Raw genomic sequence first — 20,313 nt, 5'->3', positions numbered from 1 at the left:
TGAAACAGGAACTAGCTCAGAAACAAAGAATACATACAATGAAGGAGCAAATCATGCATCTGAGCTCAATCTGGAGCGTGGAAGATTGAATTAAAAATAACCCTTACTTCCATGGTAACTAAGGCCCTTTGTTCACATCCCGCAATTACCAGTGCCAGCAAAACTTCGGTGATTCGAGAGAGAAACAGTAAAAGGCTGAGTGACCCACTGACCGCTTGCCCACCTAATCAGGCCACCATTAAATTCTGTCAGGCTTTTAAAAGGAAGCTCTTGCAAAGCCCACAATTACCGGTACTTCTACAGCACCACAAACACAGCTCCACACATAGCTCCTGAGGTGTGCACTTACCCACAGACAAAGTCAACACAAAAATGTGTTCAGTACTAACAAACATAATGTCTGTTGCAGCATACCAATTAGCGGCAATGAACTTTCTTTAAAAAAAAAAAAAAAAAGGAAAATGGGCCATTTTTCATTTTGCATGATTGGGGGAAGGGACAGACTAGTATGAAGACTAAACTCCACTTTTAACTCATTCAGTACCAGACTCATTCTTACCCGAACTCTTGAAAAAAAAAATCACAAGTACCTTGGGATTGAATATGTGGAGTTTGAAAAGATATCTAAATATGTCTTTGGGAGTGAAATTAACAAACTGGCTCAAGAGAAACCAGAAGGTTTGAGCATGTGAGCTCCATCTTGGGTTACAGCTTGCTTAAGTGCAGACAAAGAACGCCATTCCAACCTGTGCTTTATACTTAAACCACACTCTTACGAACACAGAGCTCCTCTCTCCTTACTCTGACCGACCTGACCAGTGTGTGGGGAATGCGAAACCCAGAGTTCCTTGCAGCCGCACACTGGTGCAGGGTGCACTGTGAAGTCTTAAGGCTGAGGATTTCAATGACTGCCAGACAACATGCAACCACAGCCATTGGCAGTAGTGCTGGTGGCGACACTGACTCTTATTTTGGAGACCTTCGTTGAAATTAATACAGGGATGAGCATGGCAATGACGAAAACCGCAGAACCCCAATTCCACGGCAAAGCGATGCGCCATTTGACTGGCTCACAGAAACAACCCATTTCAATCCGGGATTGTTAGTAGAATGCTAACAACAACAAGCACAAGACAGAATGATTGGGGCATATGGGTCAATCGTACGAGGTTTGTTGGCTTGAACATTACTTAGATCTTTGGTCAAAAAAGGTTGGTCACTACTGATTGAGATTAATGTTTGACATCATGTGTTCTGAAAAGTGCTTTGTTACAGCTGCAGCTCTTTTGGGAAAAAAACCAACAACAACTATCAATAACATTAAGCTGACTTGAGTATTCATAATGAAATCACTGGGCCATTCTTCAAGCTTTCCTGTGCTGGGTGGGACATCAAATGTAAAATATTGAATGATAGTTTCGACTGCCTGAAGACTCAAATAATAAAATGTGTAAAAAAATATATATAGTCATATTCAACTGTTCTGAGTTGTTTAAAAATGTTCACAATTTATTTTTTATTTCACAAAATGAAATGCATTCAGATTAGTATCCCAAGAGTAGTTTTTTTTTCAATGTATGCACATTCAAGTCAATTGACATTCATTTCACTGCTTTTCACTGAGCTTTTAAGTTTTGACATGGTATAAATTTCAGGACTGGTATCGAGGTAGTTTATGTAGGTTTAGTATCAAAGTCACAATTTTGGTATTGTGATATGTGTGTGGTGGAGTACTCAGGGCCATCGTCCACCCATTTTATGGTGCTCATAAAATAGCAGTGATGCTCGGAAATTTGGTCAACTTGGAGGATGCGATATTTACATGCAGTCAATAACCCTTCAGAAACCCAAATATTGGCAAGGTTTGGGTTTTTAAAGACCATTATAAACTTGTACAAATATGCTCTTACTCTGTTTTTTTTTTTTTTTTTGAAACCCAAATAAGACCCCTGTGGTAGCTCTTTTAAACCTGAGTATTGGATCATGTACAATGTAAACAGGATTGGATTGTCAAAGGGGTGGGGGGGGGGGGCATTGATTTGTGTACTAAGCATGCTCTTACTCTATCTACAAGGAATCTTGGTCTTTGCAGGAAAGGAAATACTTGTAAGCGTGTCATCCTTGCCAAAAGTGCGTTGAACGTTAGCACTTTATGCGTTAGCACTACCTCCGAGCTAAATAGTTAGGTCCATCTCATTCGAAGGCCGAACCACAGATGTATGAACAGCCCGTCGCTGCTGCCATCGCTAGTGCTGCTGAAAACACATTTAAACCCATAAACAACACATCCGTGTGGCTGTCACCGGAGCTCCAAAGCACCAGACCTGACATTCCCCACGCACAAGAATGGGGGAAATTTCCATTACTCCTTTAAACTGATGAACTGGCTTGCACCTGGATCGATTAGGTATAAGTGTAGCATGTGGAAGCCAGAAAGTGTCTGAAAGGTATCTGAAAATAACAGATTTGGCAAATGCACTCAGTATAAAAATACAAGTTGCAGCCAGCAGTTCTATGTTCAAAATATCCATTCTGGCAGTGTATGTCACAGAAGCAAATCAGGATCTAAAAAGCAAAAAGACCCAAAAAGCCAAGCGGGGGTACATGTCTGCATATCAACCCAAATGTGCTTTTCCAGGAAGAAAAACAGTCAGAGTTGTCAGGGGATCGTCTGCATTACCCTTTTCCCGCACATTCACTTTTAATTGAACCTCACTTTGGCTCAAGCACACGTTCCCTCTGCCCAGTCAAAGACAAGCCAACTATGAGAGAGAAGACGTCTAGGTTAGCAGCTTCCGACTTAAAAAAGATTTATGGTTAGAATATATGGCCAGGAAGTGAAGATGGCCATGGTAATAAAACAATTTAATTTACCCTGCTCACCAGAAATGAACCGATGCTGCTGCGACTAATTATTTACACATGGTAAACTAAATTTTCTCAGGAGAATTTTAAACTGGCTGTTTGCAACAACATCAAAGTCTTTGCACCTGTGTGAACTCCGGGTGCATGCGCACATTTCCTCAACTCCAAAAACAGGCCAGTTATGCTGCAACACACTCAATAAACGTGACCGAAATGCTGAGTGCTATGAACCCATAAGCATTAGGGGGAAAACAAAAAACTGTTGTGAATTGGAAAATTGATTTTGATATGAGGAACCAAATCAAATTGTTGTATTCATAAATCATCACATCCTTTAATCATATTGCACCCCATGTATCGAATTGTCTTACTTTGTATATGGGAGAAGTACACCAGATATAACTGTATGAATCCTTTTGACATTGCTGATGATTTGTTGTTTCTTTGACTACAATTAACTTTCAATAGTTTGGCCTTGGGAGAGCTTTTACGGATTGTTCTTTTTTTCATAAACATGACAAAAGCGACAGCTGGACCACATTGAATCAAATTGAAATGCTCAAGAACATTGGAGAAAGTGAGAACATAATTAACTTACATCCTCTAACTTGTTCGATAAACCCTGAAGCAGCATTTGGGATGAACCTGTTAACCGAAAAACCAAGATGTTTCTTACCCACCCGCCGCCCCTTCCAGGAATCTACTCAGTCAGAATTTATTGCTCATATTGAGTAATTAAATATCAAGTCCCACCTTCCTGCAGGTCTAACAGTACAGACATTAGCTGACTTTGGTTCTGTGTTGATACATTATTGGATGAAATAGTGATCTATCATTACAGCTGGTTAGTCATAACGTCAATCACCATTTGTACACACAGAGTATAGTACAACAGGCTTAATTTGAATCATATGCCAAAAATAATACTATACTTCTGGCCAAGTAACCACATAGGCCCTGGTAAAGCACGTAACTTATTTTTGAAGGAAACTAACATTTCATTTTAATTTGTGCCAAGAAACCAATGAGTTTATTTGATTTTTTTGAAAAATGTAGCTGTTCTGATTATCAGGGACAGTTTGGAGGACGACTAAAAAAAATTCATTTTTTTTGAAGGGCTATATATAGATCTATATATATATATATATATATATAGAGAGAGAGAGAGAGAGAGAGAGATATATATACACACACACACAAAGACACACACGCACATGCACAAGCACACACACTCTTGGCAGTCACAGCAGAAATGCAAACATCAAGCTGACTGTTCCTTGTGGTGGCTGTTCACCAGCCTGGTCATTTTTCCGAAATTGCACGCAAACGCGTTCAAAATGCACGAATACAGATAATCATAGTCATGCAAGCCAGAAATTCCTGCCGTTTTGCAGTCAGATCCTTTCCTGTTAATTTCCTAAAGGAATGCTGTTGTCACTTTTAAGTCATCTGACTGTCTGAGGCTTCTATTGTGAGCCAGGGTGATAACGCAGGCGAGTCCAAACACAGGCACAGCTTCAAAGCTGTCCAGCCCGACTTCGGGGACCACCTTTACGTGGTGTCGGGCAAAAATAAGAGTACTTGATCACATCGACGCAAGTGCTTTTTCCCCCCTCTTCTTTCTCCCTCTCAACTTCTGCCCATAGCATATCTGCTCGACAAAAACAGCAGCAGCAGAATCTTAAAACACTTCAAAATCATCCCATCTACCCTTGAACCGGCTGAATAATGTCAATATTCTGTTGCTTTGTGTGTCTGTTGCTTTCAAAATAAACTACCCGAACATAACCAACACACCATCGGTTTGACAAACAGAGACGAAAGCAGAAGGGCCTCTGTTGCTCACCTGCTGGACTTCTGTCTCTCCGTTTGATGTCTTCTCGGTGTACACAAACGAGTTGAAAATCCTCTGCAGAGAAACAGATCGGGAACAAGGTTAGTTCAATATTTGTATCCGATTCCCCAAAATTCGCCGACTTGTCATCATTCTTGACCTGCCTGCTCAAAAATAATTTTGATGATTTGAGGTTCATGCGAAGCAAAACAATCGCAGCTTTGTGGAAAGTGACAATCTGAATTTCAAAAATTTGACAGCGATATCATTGTATTCAACTATGTAAAGTTGCACTGTGAAGACTGTGTAAAATCTCTAAATGCAAAAAGTAATACCGTATTTTCACGACTATAAGGCGCCATTAAAAGTCTTAAATTTTCTCCAAAATGGACAGGACGCCTTATGGTGCGGAGCGTCCTTTATATGCGCTGAGTTCCAAAATCTGACTGACAGCCGACACGCTGTTTATATAGAGAAAAGGCGGAAGTGACTGTGAAAGAGGTCGGCCAATCAGGGAAGGGTGGGCGTGTATATATACATATATGGAAGGGAGAGAGAGAGAGAGAGGGAGAGAGAGGACAGACAAGCTAGTCCGCCAATGGTGAAGGGTGGGCGTGTAAGTGGACGCCTCAAGCCAGTACCAACACTTGTATAGCGTGTGGCAATGTGCATTGTTGCAAAACAACTCCGGTTTTGGTTTCTAAGAACCCCTGAAAATAAATTCGACAAAAAGACACGCCTACGAAGCTCAGTTCAAACTTAAAGCCACCGGTTATGCTTTTGGCATGCGTGCCCATCTCACAGCAGCGGTGAAAAAACAATTCAAGCAAATGAACTCTGAGCTTGCCGTTATTCCCGGAGGCTTGACTAAAGAACTCCAACCGCTGGACATTGGCATCAACCGGGCGTTCAAAGTAAAGTTGCGAACAGCATGGGAACAATGATCGATGGCAAACACAACTTTACAAAGAGTGAGAGGCAGCGCTGGGCGAGTTACGCCACAATACGCAACAACGAGAGGGAACGCGGCGTTTTTGATGGATTACGGTACTTGCACAATTGTTCAATTCTTTCTACACACACACGCGCTGCCACCATGTTTCGCTCTGTTCTTTACTTTCAAATGTGGGAAAGCTTCGCATGAGAGAAATGTTGACTTTGCTGTTGCTACTCCTTCTTTCCGCTCGGCAATGCGTAGCAACTCACACTAGCATGTGATGCATTCAATGACAACTGAGATGTGCAGTCCTCTGCTTCTGATACAGAGGATGAGGACTTTGATGGATTTCTGGGTGATGATTGATCGAAAAACGTGAGAACATTGTACGATGGCTAAATAAAATACACCCGAACTCAGTTCTGCTTTCGTTGCCTTTTTAAAAACGTGTTTTTATCTTATCTGTATGTCTTGGCATGCTACCGTATGCTTCAAGCTAACGTGTTAGAGTGCGCGCATGCATGCCGTATGTTTAAGCTGGCGTATGTTTTACCACTGTAAAACTGCGGCTATTCGTACGATGCGTCCTGTGTATGTGTAAAATACAGAAATGTCACCCATTAATGAGACTGCGGCCATTAGTACGATGCGTCGAATAGTCGTGAAAATACGGTACTTGTAAATATGTCACTTTTCTCAAGCATCAAACATTTTTAAATGTATTTTTTATAGTTTTTAGTTTTTGTTGTTATTTACCATTTATTTATTCAGGTCAAGAAAATGAGAACACATTCTCACTTGCAACAGGGGAGCTGCTGAGAGTGCTCGGGAGTGGTGGGGGCGGGGGGAGATGAAAAGGAACATATTCTTTTAAGCATTGTAAAGACAGCATAACCATATTATTGATCTAACGTTCCATTATGCACAAAACTTGTGCTGAGGCTAAATATTAGCAGGTAACTAGCCAATAGCTTCCCAAGACAACTGCCCCTCTGTCAGATAGTGAATCCGCCACAATGTGCGTCCTTTTCAGATGCTCATGCTCTTGCTTCACCGTCATGATTCTCACATCAAATTCTTCAGTATTTTTGGGGAAATGTGCCCTAATTTTTAAACTCTGTTGCTATCAGCTGTTAGCCATTATACTATTTAGGCATAGATCGTTTGTTTCCATCACAGATGACCCAGATTAACACGACTGTGGCCAGCGGGAGACGAGGCAGTTTTGGAGAAAACAAAATTGTTCCCAAAAAACTAAATGACGACATCCAACATTAAATGGTTGAAGATTTTGATCAGATATGATGTTATTATGACAAGTTGAATAATCTTGGCAGCCCTAACACACACATACACACACACACACACACACACATACACACACACACACACACACACACACACACACAATAATAATAATAATAATAATAATACATTTTATTTATAAGCGCCTTTCAAGACACCCAAGGTACTTTACAATAACAAAAAACACACTCTTTCGACAGGCAGCACTAATGTTTGTGCTGGGGCAGCAGGTAAGCACGTGCTTCACTGAAAGGAACACCACTACGCAACGCCTAAAATTGCCTGGTTCCACTGCAGCCTTTTCCTACCACCAATTAGACATAACACAGAGCAGCACTTACATTGCACTACCCACGCCTAATGAACCTGATTCCTTTTAGATTGTTGTCATTGGCCATGAACTTTCTCACCTCCGGGTTAAAAGCAACGCTAACTCACAGATGTCAGCTAGTGTCGTTCCAGATGATTTTCTAAACATCAGCTGAATTTGAAGCCTTGCTTCCACCAGCTCTTGAGGGAAAGTGTGTCAACCTTGAAAAACATCAAAATTTGAACCAAATGTTTCCCATGTTTAATGAATTGCCAAACAGTGTATTGTTGTTTTGCATCATTGACGTAATATATACAGTATATTTTTGAAAAGGACAGGAGTACAGGGGTTTTTCAAATGTCAAATAAACAAGAACAAGCAAACACAAACAAGATTAAAACTGAACCAGGAGAAGAACTCCTGCTGTTGATTCAACGTTTATTCCCTCTGGTTACCCCAGTATTTGTTGTTGGAACTGCGTTGTGGTTTTCACAGCTATGGTGTAGCCAGGGAGGAATGCTCGCCTCTGAAACCTGAGAGGGCTGAAGTTTCCTAGGTCACCGTGGGCCCGTGGTCTCCCTTGACCCACAATCAAACACTAAATTGTCCACAGCCGCTTAGAGATACAGTACAAAAACACTACGGATATTTAAGACTGACCCAAGTAGAAGGCGTGCTCTTGCTCATGTCTGCACAATACAGAGACAAAAAGACGATTCCAATATTTCAGTTAATGTTGGTCTCAAGGCTAAAGAAGGAATGTAAATATTAAATGGGGAAAAAAGGTGATTTGACAAGTAGAAATGAATTTATTTGTACATTCCTAAGAATCAAATTCTGACTAAAAGGGAGCGAAATTCAAGATGCACTCGACAATAGCTCCAAATAGCTCACTTTGTTCAAACTCTTCTCCATTGATAACAGGGCGGTCTCATTTGTCTCAGTAGACTAGTTCTTAAATCCCTCCGCCAAGGAGTTAATCTAACCACAGATGACTGGCTGAGAGGAATTCTCCATTTAAATAGCAACTCCAAGTGCACAATATAAATGTCATTTCCCAACTCCATCTTGCGTCACTCATTTTGGTGGGACAGATATGGGGATTATGTTTTATTCCAAAGGGGTCAACGGGCAGTTGAACCAAGGAAACCAGTCATTCAGATGCATTCCTTTTAATTGGGTTCTCAGATGCCAGGCTCTGAGAAACATGGAGAGAATAAACTCCATCCAGCAAGGGATTCTTCTCCTTTCGAGTGATTGATTTATTCTTGTTGTGTGTCCGGAATATAGTCCAAAAATGACCAGTCAAAAAGCAAGCTGTCATGTCAGATCCATGTATGAACCGTGACGCCAATGCAAAGAAGGAAATGAAGGAAACTACTAAAATGGCTCATGAGGGATGAAAAGGACATAACTGAGTATTACTGCGTGCCACATTCTTTTGGAGTTGGGTTCAAGCGCAATAATTCTGTCCCAAGGGTCTTTTGATCAGTAAGCCATGCCTTTTTGGGAACACACAAAATGGCACAATGGGTCTACTGCTTTGGTGGGGCTCAACGAAATGGATGTGCATTTCGTCGCCGTGCTATGTACTTTGTAGAGTGAACCCATAGTGTGGCCCCACTCATATGGAGACTCATAAGTATAAGCTGAATGCATTGCATTGCGCGTTCACTATTTTCAGCCATTTTCCTTTGGTGCATCCCTTTTCTTTCTACTTTCTTCCCTACCTCCCTGCTGCCAGCCAACTCTCCACTACTACAACACATTGCACTACAAACAGCTGAAGCCAGGAATGCAGCATCAGGCTTTGCCTCTAATGCAATCCTCCCGTTTTCTGCGACCCTGTGCCTTGACTTTCTCCCTACTCTTACTTTCCTCAACTAACCCCCCCCCCCCCCCAAGCTAGAGTAAAAAAAACTGACAGAATAGAAAATGCACGTCTTGCTCTTTGCAAAGCAAAACAGGAAAAAGCTATTTGTAGTACAATAATACACAACCACAGAGAAAAAGAGCATTCGGGTTTTCGGGGGGGGGTCAGAAAAGGTACTGCAGCAGCAACTCAGAAAATACATTTTTGAGTTATTTTATTGGCGAACCGGATCTTAATTGCAAATTTGGATCAAGTGGTCATCTCAGACCTGGTAGGTTACATATTCAATCTCCCGTCAATCCCATCATCCTACTTGAGCAGGATACTCAACACCAATTTGTTGTTGATAGTGCATCAGAAACTGTATTTCTTCTCATTTTCTTACACATCAGCATACGCACTTGACAATTTCGTGTCAAAGGTGAAAAAAAGAAAATGGAGTGGCTTTAAGGTTGACAGAGTATTTGCAAAATAAATGCTTCACATTGCCCATAAATTTGATATGATGCAAAGCCATCAGAGCAGAGGTTTGGTGCCTATAAAAAGCAGAGGAAGAAAGATAAGAGTGGCTCTCTAAATGTCACTTGTAACGACTGTAAAGAAACCGAAGCCTTGATAAATTATTCTGTCTCCCTTTCAATCCGGTGGAACAGGTTGACTAATTAATTGAGTGGCCAACAGAGTCTGCCAACTGCACTCTTGCATTTTGAGGGTAGTGGGAGGGAGTGTGTGTGTGGTGGGGGTGGGGGGGGGGGATGGGAGGGTAAATTTAATTTGCGTCAATCGAAGTACCAGACAACCTCAGACAATAGCACCAAAGTCCAAGCCCACAAACACCGGACAGGTTTGTGGGTAGCATGTGGTATTCAAACGACTGGGACGAAAGTGGTCTAATTGACTTACCGGTAATATTCCTTCGACATTTGTAACCATTGGTGCATGTGAAATGTGCAATGTGACTTGAATCTGAGTCAAGTCTCAACATTAATTTTAGTTTTATTCTCCTCAATATATAATCTTGGTGTCATGGTAAATTCACATAATGGATAAAATTTCTTTTTTGTAAGTGTGTAAAATAATTTTGTCATTGAAGCAAAATTAAACTTACCTGTTGGGGGGCTGGGTATATTTCTACCTGTAGGAATGGCCCTAGGAGTCACAAGTGTTTTTTGCTGTTGCTGTACTGACATGTGACTTTTCCCCCAAACATCTCACTCAGACAAATAGCTCATTTGTACCCTTACCCTTCGCGCTGGGTGCAATACAGGGCCATTCAGAAGCTCAACCTCACAGGTTCATTTGGATGCCATCATTGTAAATGCACACAGAGGAAGATGCCAGATGTTTGGAGCTGGAAGGTAATGATATTATACTGTGTCCCACCATTGTTCTTTCAAAAATACAGTCGTTTGGGTACTGGTCACCTGTGTTGGCAATCAGCATGTGACGAACGAGATAGCTGTGTACACAGGTCTTTTCCCCATCATTAGTGTATGACGTACAGAGCACCTCTGCTCAACAGTACAAATAGACTCAATACAGTCAGTATTCATATTTGTGTTGTCCAATCTTCCCTTAGAACAGAATTTCCTTATGTGGGATACGACTATGGTACATGTCCTTTATGAACATCCAAGTATGTTAACAACATACTGTACATGTGTGACAACACAAGCTACAAAGTGCAACAAAATATTGCCCAAAAACTGCAGTATACAGTACGGGTATGTGGACAAAATATAGTATAACAAAATTAGGACTATTTGCTTCCAGAACTTCCGTTGGTTTGAATCGATCGTTAATGTAATGTAATATCGTCGTCGAAATTTCAATGCGTAGGTTTTTATTCCGGGTGAGGGAATTTCCGTTTGACAGAAGTCCGTAGGTGGGAATACTTACTGTATATACATTGCAGTGTTCAAAATTATTTCTTATTGTGGAGCAATTTGCTTTTTGAGGCTTAAATATATGCGCTGCTGTTAGTTAACATAATCTCGTCAGAATATTCCAAATCTGAGGTACAGTACTCACCAGAGATGGGCATTCTTTCCCTAGGACATTTCAATGTGGAGGATGCTTTATAAAAATGTATGTTCATGTACCATAATTGCCTGGGGAGGCAAATGACACCACTTTGAAGGAATCGTCTGGGTAAGCTTTCACATAGAATGAGGCCATCTTCTGTTAGAGTGCATTTGGTTTTTTGTTCTTGCTCAACAATATATTTACATCGTTGTTAGTCGGCGTGTGCAGGCATATTTAAGAGTCCCAAAACTACATACACATAGTTGGGTATGTGAGTGACTCCTCTCATTTAGAAAAGACACAATTTATTTTATGACCTACTTAAAAGCAACCAGTGGGGAACAAGCTGGCATGTCACCAAATAATTTACACTTGTCAAACTTCTATTTGAAGTTATGTCATTTGGACATGTCACACCTGTGACTAACATGTCTGTCGCTTTCTCACCTCTATCACAATGCCGTTTAGAGAGGAGGCTTCTTTATAAGATAAGATATCCTTTATTCGTCCCACACTGGAGAAATTTATATCAGGCAATGCAGATTTATTTATTTCAGCTTGCTTCTCCCGCCGTACAAATGTATATATTGCGGCTGGATAGCTCAGTTGGTAAGGCATCGGTTTGGCATACGGGAGACGGTGGTTCGAGCAAGCAACCCTAGTCAGAGGGGTTACATACAGAGAATGTGGGCTGAATGGTTACTTCGAAACCCACAGTCACGGTTGACCACGTAACAACTAGTAACTCAGTGTTCCAACATCCACAAACGGCAACTGCTGTCACAACTTGAGATTGATGAGGTACAACGCAGGTTCCATGGTGAAGGGTCGTACCAGAGATTGGGAGGCAAGCCCCAATGAATGCAGATGATGAGATTGGGCGAGAATGAAAGCTGGGCAACCTAGAAACCGATTACAACGGCTATGTGAAGTACCACCTGAAAGTGTGAATGCAGCACTGAGGGCGATCCCTACCGTAATGATCACGGAAACCAATGAGCTGATATACGCTTCAGCATCAGTGATCCTTGAGATGCTTGGCTTTAAAAGCAACCATGGAAGCCATGAGATACGTTACCCACCATGGAAAAGACGGTTGGAGGCTAAGATCAAGGCGGCTCGGAAAGATGTGAGTCAATTGACGGAGGCCCAGAGAGGTGTGATGAAAAGGCCGATACCAGAGAGGTACATCCAGATGACCATACCTGAAGCACTCGAAACTGCCAAACAAAGGCTCCAAGCCTTGTCCAGCTGCAAGTACACGAAAGAGAATCAGGCCAGACGAATAAACAGGCTGTTCGCAACATAACCTGCAAAAGTCTACGCTCATACCCACCAAGACTGGAAAACTGAAAGATACTGGAAAGGCATATGGAAGAAGGAGGTTGCACATAACAGCAGTGCACAATGGCTGGTGACCCTGAGAGGCTACTAAAATAGTTTGGAACGGAACGGATTATCGTGGAAAACTGAGGTATGACTATCTATCTATCTATTTATATAGATAGACAGAGAGAGAGAGAGATTTTTTTTAATACATACACACACACACACGTAAATATATACACACACTGATCACTTAAATAAACTAGGCTTACTCAAGTAGTGCAAGGGGTTATGTCAAAAAAAGTGTCTCCTGTCTGTCCTGTCTGGGCGAAAGAAACAATCAAATTCTAGGGGCTGAGATAATTTTGTACTATTCAATTGCAGGGTACAGACCACAAACAGAATGTTTGGTGGTACGTACAAAATGCTGTGTTGCGAGTTCTAAATGTGATCAATCATAATTATATCAACATGGACCAGTCAAAGTCCAGAGTAGTTTGGAGGTTACAATTGCTCTACAAGATGTAATAACCATACAACTAGGGTTGAGCACTCAAAATCAGACATATTGATAGTCAGCAGCAAAATTTGAGTTGGAAAAACTGTGATAAAAACGTAGTCTAGTCGCATTAGCGCCGGGTCTGCCATGCATCCTGGGAGTAACAACTTGCTGCTAAAGTAGAGCCAACGTGAAAATGTTCCAAAGGAAAATGAAGGCCTGGGCCTGTCCATTATGCAGATAAAATTTCAGAGTGAGCAAGGACATGAATAAATTTCACTGTGGATCAACAAAAAATAGTCTGAACGTGGGTCAATGAAAATTAATGATGCACCTGGTTCATAGTGACGTAGTTAGATCATCAAAGTTTTTATTGGCTCAAAATGTTGATGAAAGGTGATGGTTGATGGTTAAAAATTGCTCCATGTACAGCACTTTCTATGCAGCGATGGCTGTTTGAAAGTGCTCTATAAATACTGTTGACTTGACTTGACTTGACTTAAAAAGCTCATTCCCATCATCATGTGCCCACATGGGCAACTTGTGGCCTACAGTTGGAGGTTCGAAATGGTAATATTGTCTCGTGTCCATATGTGTGTTGGCTCCGATGGTCGGGGAAGATATCAGTCAAACCTGGTAAAACCTAACTTATTGTGAGAGTTTGCTGGGAATGTCTGGCATCCCCTGTCAAAAAGACCTTTAACGGACACCTCCAACAAAAGTCAGAGTGGACCATGTTCCGTGCCTCCATTGTTGAGGCGGCTGATCGGAGCTGTGGCCGTAAAGTGGTCGGTGCCCGTCGTGGTGGCAATACCCGAGCCAGCTGGTGAATACCGGCAAAAAGGAATGCCGTCAAGCTAGAAAAGAGTCCTATCGGGTCTTTTTGGCCTGTGGTACTCCAGAGCCAGATGACAGATGACGGCTGGCCAACCGGAATAAAGGAATAAAAGGTTCGGCGGTCACTTAAGCAAAAACTCGGCCGAAGGAGGAATTCGACGAGGCCGTGTTAAAAAATTTCCAGACAGCTTAGAGGAAATTTTGGTCCATCAGCCGGCGTCCCAGTACGTGGGTGCATTTCACAATTAAGCCCATGTAGTTGTTGTGAGTCGGTGGGGAGAATGGTTCATTCTCCCAAACAAACAAAGTTGTAGGGGAAGAGACTCACATCTTCTTCATAGTTTAAGATCATAAATGGCAGTACAAAAAGTAATTCTTAAAACAGACTCCTGTCAGTGCAAAACTCGTAAAATGTGTATAGTTGAGCACAGTGCAGCGTGGTTATCTTAAAACGTGAAATGATTAACTGGCTCTAGAATTTGAGTTTGCTGCTCAGTGAACAGGAGAAGGCAAATTGGGGAGCTGGGGTTAGTTAAGAAAATATGGACCCAAATTGTACTCACAAAAGCATTGCCATATAGACTTGGATTGATATTACACATTCAAATACTGTGCAGTAAACGTTTCCCAGAATTATACAACGTAACTTTGAAAGCTAAAATGATAAAGCCTGATTGTATTTCATATTGACGCCTCACCTAGTTACCAACACAAATGCACGCATGCCGGCCCCTGCCAGTTTAAAGTGAGAACACTTCATGGGTTGTGTCCCAAACTTGCAGCAGGAAGCCACAAAGCCAAATCAAACACCTCAAATACATAAGCACTGCACATTTTTTTTGCTCCGTGCTAAAAACAGTTTTGTAAATCAAAAAGCAGGAAGACATGGTGAGTGTTCAGGACAAGGGAGGAACAGGTTAAAAATAGAAATGAACTCTTTACTGAGGAGCTGCTTTAGGACAGCTTTATAATTTTCCTCACAAGAATCAACGAATGACTGAAGTACAGGACAGTTAAAGATTTGAACGCTTCCCAAGTAAAACACAATTTGGAGTTCGACTAACATTTTCGGGGAAATGTATAAAACGATGCACAAAAAATTGAATGTCACATTGTCATCATGAATGATGTCAGACAAACCATCAGCAAGTTTTGGAAAACTATCAAATACTGTGTTACGATACTTTAGTCAATATGGTATGTAAACTCCAGTTTTTTTTCCTATGATTTTTCCCCTCCCTTTTTGTATAAACTGTTCAAGGAAATACATTTTAAAAAACCATTCATCCATTATCTGGTTCACTTACTGAGTTTGAAACTAGAAGTCAAACAGCGTTACAGAATGCTGTGGTTGACTTTTAAGTATGTTTTAATAAAAATAGAACCTCAGACTGAGAGGCAAAATGACTCTTACATAAATATATGCACCATGATTGACACTGATGCACATATGACATTATTTCACAGAACACTTCCAGAACTGATTTACTCTGTTTATTACTACAGTTTTGCAGGGAGACTTACATCAGGTTTCTTATATTTCTGTTGAATCAATTATGGTATTGAAAAGAAATGAAAGCCACACCCAAACAACAGCCTTTAAAAAAGGGTTAATTTCATATCCACTCACAAGACAGCAAAATAAACCAGATTTCTTTAGTGCAACTATTGCCGCGGCTGCTGCTGCTGCTATTGTCACAATGGGAACACTCTTAACGAGAAAATAATCTGCATGGAGCATTTCCCAATTCCAAGGATCTTCAACACACAAGTGATCTTTCCTTTCCATTTAAGTTCACAATGTAAGGGCACCTAATAAGATAAGTTTAAGGTGTTACTATAATAGTATGTTGCATGAATAATAACATCAAATCATAATGCTTATATATCATCAATCAATGTTGTTTACAGTATACGTAACACATAACAACACTGTACCTTCACCTATGTGTAAACATTGATGCAGAAATGCACGCGAACAAGAACCCAGTCACTGTGTTTAATCAACATGTGAAGCCTGGATGTCAGACAGCAAGCTGGTGTGCCGTTAGCCAAATATGCATATGCAGTTTTATTTCTTATGTTGACTGAATGGTAAAAAGCCCTTCAATTCATATTCGAGAGGCTGTAGTGGCAAGGAGCAAACACTGAAGTGTGAGCGCCTTACAAAAAAATAAAAAGACGGTACTAGAGAGAGAAAGAGAGAGAGAGAGAGAGAGAGAGAGAGAGAGAGAGAGAGAGACATAATGGATATATTGAATTGATATTGTCAAATAAAGTTGTATTTAATATAGTCAAATATGTCAATATAAAAGTCATGTAACACAGTGGTAAACATGTCCCTGTCCTAGATGTTTTGGAGCATGATCCTACAATCAAATTCAAAATGAGTGTATATTTGCACATAAACAAGAGTTTATCAGATTGAACAATAAATATATTTGTTTTGTAGTGTATTTAATTTAATATCGGTTGAAAAAATTTTCCAAATGATTGTCGTGAGTTTTATTTACATTTTGCACAACATCCCAACTTCATTGGAATTAGGGATTCTCTGTAAATGACTTAAGATTGCATGGTTGCATGACTAAATCCAGTTCATTTTTGTCTAAGCCTAGTATCAATTGGAAACATAGCATATACTGTTTTTTTTTTTACGTATGTGTGGCCTTTCGAGAAAGCCATGATACAAAAAATTCTGCACTTTTTGTTGACTGATGATCACTCAAGCTTGTCCCACACACCTACAAAGGAATGTAAACAGACACGTTAATACCACAATGGCACAAGCACCCAGGTGAACACATATGCACACACTTCTCGCATTCTCAGAGCTGAGTGTTCGGAAAGACTTGCCAGTCCAACCAGGTAACACAGATGGATTAACATTTAACTCATTTACACCCTTTGACTATAAATACGTCAATTAGCGCATAGCCGTTCCCTCCCCATGACGTATTAATACGTCAATCACGTGTTTTCATGGGGGAGGGTGCAAGAGAGTCTGATGCAACTTCTCACCACAGGATTAGGCTTGACGGTAATGTTAAATAGAAAAAAAATGGCCATCGGGTGGCAGTGGTGCAAAAATCAATCACGCCGCAGAAGTAGTAGAAAGGGTGTACAGTGAAGGAGAGGCGTATGTAGATAGTGGATTGGAACATTAGCAACTATGGAGAAAAGGAAATAACTAAAAATGTTTTTTTTTTCGGTGTAAAAGCGTCCGAAAGCGGCACCAGTCAAACGAATGTCGGCCGGCACAAACATGGCGTGCTACACGCAGCCCGCATAGCTCACGCCGAGTTTCGAGTTCATCTGATAAAGATGAACTTGCTCTACGTCAGCAATCATCGCTTGGCAGAGCATTTTGTGCCTCCCGATGCCCCACATCGCCCACAAATCGTCTCCCCGGCAACTTCCAGCGATGACGGCAAAGAAGCTGCATTGCTTCGCATGGCCGACGCCGGGCACACGTCAGCGATTCGTTGGAATCGTCTCGTAATGACGACGGCGAAAACGATGAATTGGAGAGCGATTTGGATCCCGATATGTCGGACGAATACGTGACTTCGGACATAACGGAAAGCAGCTGAGAGTCCTCGCCAGAGCCGCTGGAACGAGTAGGTAACTGCTGACTAGCTTGCAAGTTCCCATTCAAAACGTCATCACTTCTTATGCCTCATCAGTCACTTTTATGTACCGCTACTTTCTCCTATAAAGTTGCCAGTAACACACATATCATTTATGTACGCTTGATGCGTCTCGTAGATGTGGATGAAAATATGTGCCGTAAATGTGCCGACTTGCATGTCGCCATAGGTTTAAAAAAAAACAAAACAAAAAAGACAGGACGCATTTGGTCCACTCAGCTCTGCTAAAACCACTAGTGTTAAATTCAAAGTCCATTTCATGTCAAATTGGATGCTGAGCAACGTGGAATGAATGGTGTAAATAACAGTGTGCGAGCATGTATGTGTGTGATTGTGTGTGTGAGAGAGATGTGGAAAGCAACAATAAAAAAATAGAAAAATAAAAGTGTGGTAATTGTACATACTTCTATAAATTACAGATTGTCCAACCAGAAGCCAAAAGATGACGACTCCTCGCTTTGATGGTGGAAAGAAAGGTAAATAAAATTATTCTACCTCACTCTGCAGCAAGATACTGTATCTTTGCAACTTTTTATGTTTCCATAATTTATAGGTCGTGCACCTGGATGTGGTGGGATGGATCGATGTGGTGACAAACTGGATGGAAGCAAAAAACCATCTTCTCCACAGCTGCACTTTTGTTCAATAGTTTTGTTGTGTGCACATAAATTATTTTGCTACAAAAAACATTATTTGTAATGATCTTTTGTAGGAGGAACACAATATTGAGGTATTTGAGCTGTCACAAAAGCAAAAAATTGTGTAAAACTTGAAATGCATGCTTTTACAAAGAGCTCATTTTCTCTGGATTTCTGCAGAAAATCGGCCTTTTCCATAAAACTTTGCAGTTTTCTAATGCTGATTGCCAACGAACGGAGAAAGATAGAAACAAACTTTTTTTCTGCTGAAAGAAGAGAGTCTCACCTTTCTTTTGACAGGTTGTATGTATATATAGCCATAGAACAGAAAATTCTGTGGGCCTTGCAAATCAGTCGAAATTCAGTAAAATGTGAGGGATTGAGGGGGATGCTCCAGTGAAAAGGGGTGGTATTAAATGAGTTAAACAGGTAAAACCAAGGTTCGAAATAAGCGGCTCCGCATTGTTTTTTCCGACGGAATTTGTGTATGTTGTCCCTCAAACGACGCCAATGGAATGCAAAACTGTGGGCCGAGTTTGCGAGTTTATTTGACAAAACGCAAAGCTGCCAAATGTTACGGTATAACTGAGTGGACCCTAACTTGTTGGGACCAGCGCGCGTGCTCTCTCGTTCAGTGTGTGTGTGTGTGTGTGTGTGTGTGTGTGTGTGTGTGTGTGTGTGTGTGTGTGTGTGTGTGTGTGTGTGTGTGTGTGTGTGCGCGCGTGTCTCGAGAAGAAGGTAATGTGTGGCTGCGCATGCTCTGTCTTAACGTAGTTGAAAAGTGACGTCGTACTCATTGATGTGCTTGCAAATGGTGGTGACTCATTAAACCTTGGCTGAGTAGAGAGAACTTTTTTCAAGCTATTTTTAACTTGTTTTTCATAAAAGTGCTGAATAACATGAATGAGCACAATCTTGATAAATCATGTGATATTTACATCGATCTGCGCTGTAAGATGTCTGTTCTGATGAATAGATTGGACATTGGGGCCTGCAAACAGGTGACGAACTTAGGTCGGTCTACATGTCCCAAGTCTCCGGGTAAAGGGCGTGAGTTGACCACTTGGTCCTCAAATGATATTTAATTTTGTTTCTCACCAATCAAAAGGTGTGAATTTGAGAAAATTATCCTATTACCGGAGGTACACAAAGTCATTGAACTTCTTCTTGGGGATTATTATTATATATTATTACAAGTGAATCATCTAAACGGGGGGGACGATCGGGGACTGACAAAGGACTTTGTGGACTGGTGCCAGCAGAATCTCCTCCAGATTAACCCTAGGAAAACTAAGGAGTTGGTGAGGAAAAAGTCCTCACCAGCACCGATGAACATCCAGGGTATGGACATAGAGAGGGTGACCTCCTACAAGTACCTTGGTGTTCTTCTGAACGACAAACTGGACTGGTCTACAAACACGGACACCCTGATTAGGAAAGGACAGAGCCGACTCTTCCTACTCAGGAAACTGAGGTCTTTTGGGGTTCAGGGGTTGCTCCTTAAGACGTTCTATAACTCGGTGGTGGCCTCGGCCATCCATTATGGCATTGTCTGCTGGTCAGGCAGCATCTCAGCCCGGGACAGAAAGAGACTGGAGCGACTGGTCAGGAAGGCCAGTTCTGTCCTGGGTTGCTCCCTTGACACTCTGGAGAAGGTGGGCAACAGAAGGATGCTAACTAAGCTAAAAGCTATGATGGCCAGTCCCTCCCACCCCCTCCAGCCCGCCCTGACAGCACTTGGTAGCTCCTTCAGCCAGAGACTGTTACACCCGCGCTGCAAGAAGGAGAGATACCGACGCTCGTTCCTACCGACTGCTGTCGGGCTGATGAATAAAAAATAACAATCAAAATAATAATAATTAAATGATGTGAAGGAAAATTGTAAATAGTACTGCGATTTATCCATTTTGTGTTCATATAGCATTTAATTGAAAGATGTTTGTTGTTTTTTTTTCTCTTTCTTCTTTCTACATACATTCTTGCTGCTGGAGGCTGTAAATTTCCCCAGTGTGGGACGAATAAAAGATATCTTATCTTATCTTATCTTAAACCAGGGGCGCCCAAACTTTTTGGACAGAAGATCAACTTTTCGATCAACCAACCTCCCGCGATCAACCACTTACCGCGCACGAACACGCACATACACACACGCCATGATGAAACTACAGCAAGGGTGTCCAAACTTTTTTTGACCGAAGATCCACTTTTCGATCA

General features: G+C 41.3%; 1 protein-coding gene across 1 annotated transcript in view; it reads right to left on the bottom strand.

Annotated features, from left to right (window-relative positions):
• The window catches only part of cachd1 (cache domain containing 1), an 87,322-nt gene that overhangs the window by 54,944 nt on the left and 12,065 nt on the right, over positions 1-20,313 (bottom strand). The window contains exon 2 of the mRNA XM_052073316.1: positions 4,712-4,774. Coding sequence (XP_051929276.1) covers positions 4,712-4,774 — 63 coding nt within the window. The remainder of the gene's footprint in view (positions 1-4,711; positions 4,775-20,313) is intronic.

This window comes from Hippocampus zosterae, chromosome 8 (assembly GCF_025434085.1).
Source record: "Hippocampus zosterae strain Florida chromosome 8, ASM2543408v3, whole genome shotgun sequence".
NCBI lineage: Eukaryota > Metazoa > Chordata > Actinopteri > Syngnathiformes > Syngnathidae > Hippocampus > Hippocampus zosterae.
This window is presented reverse-complemented; position numbering and strand designations above follow the sequence as displayed.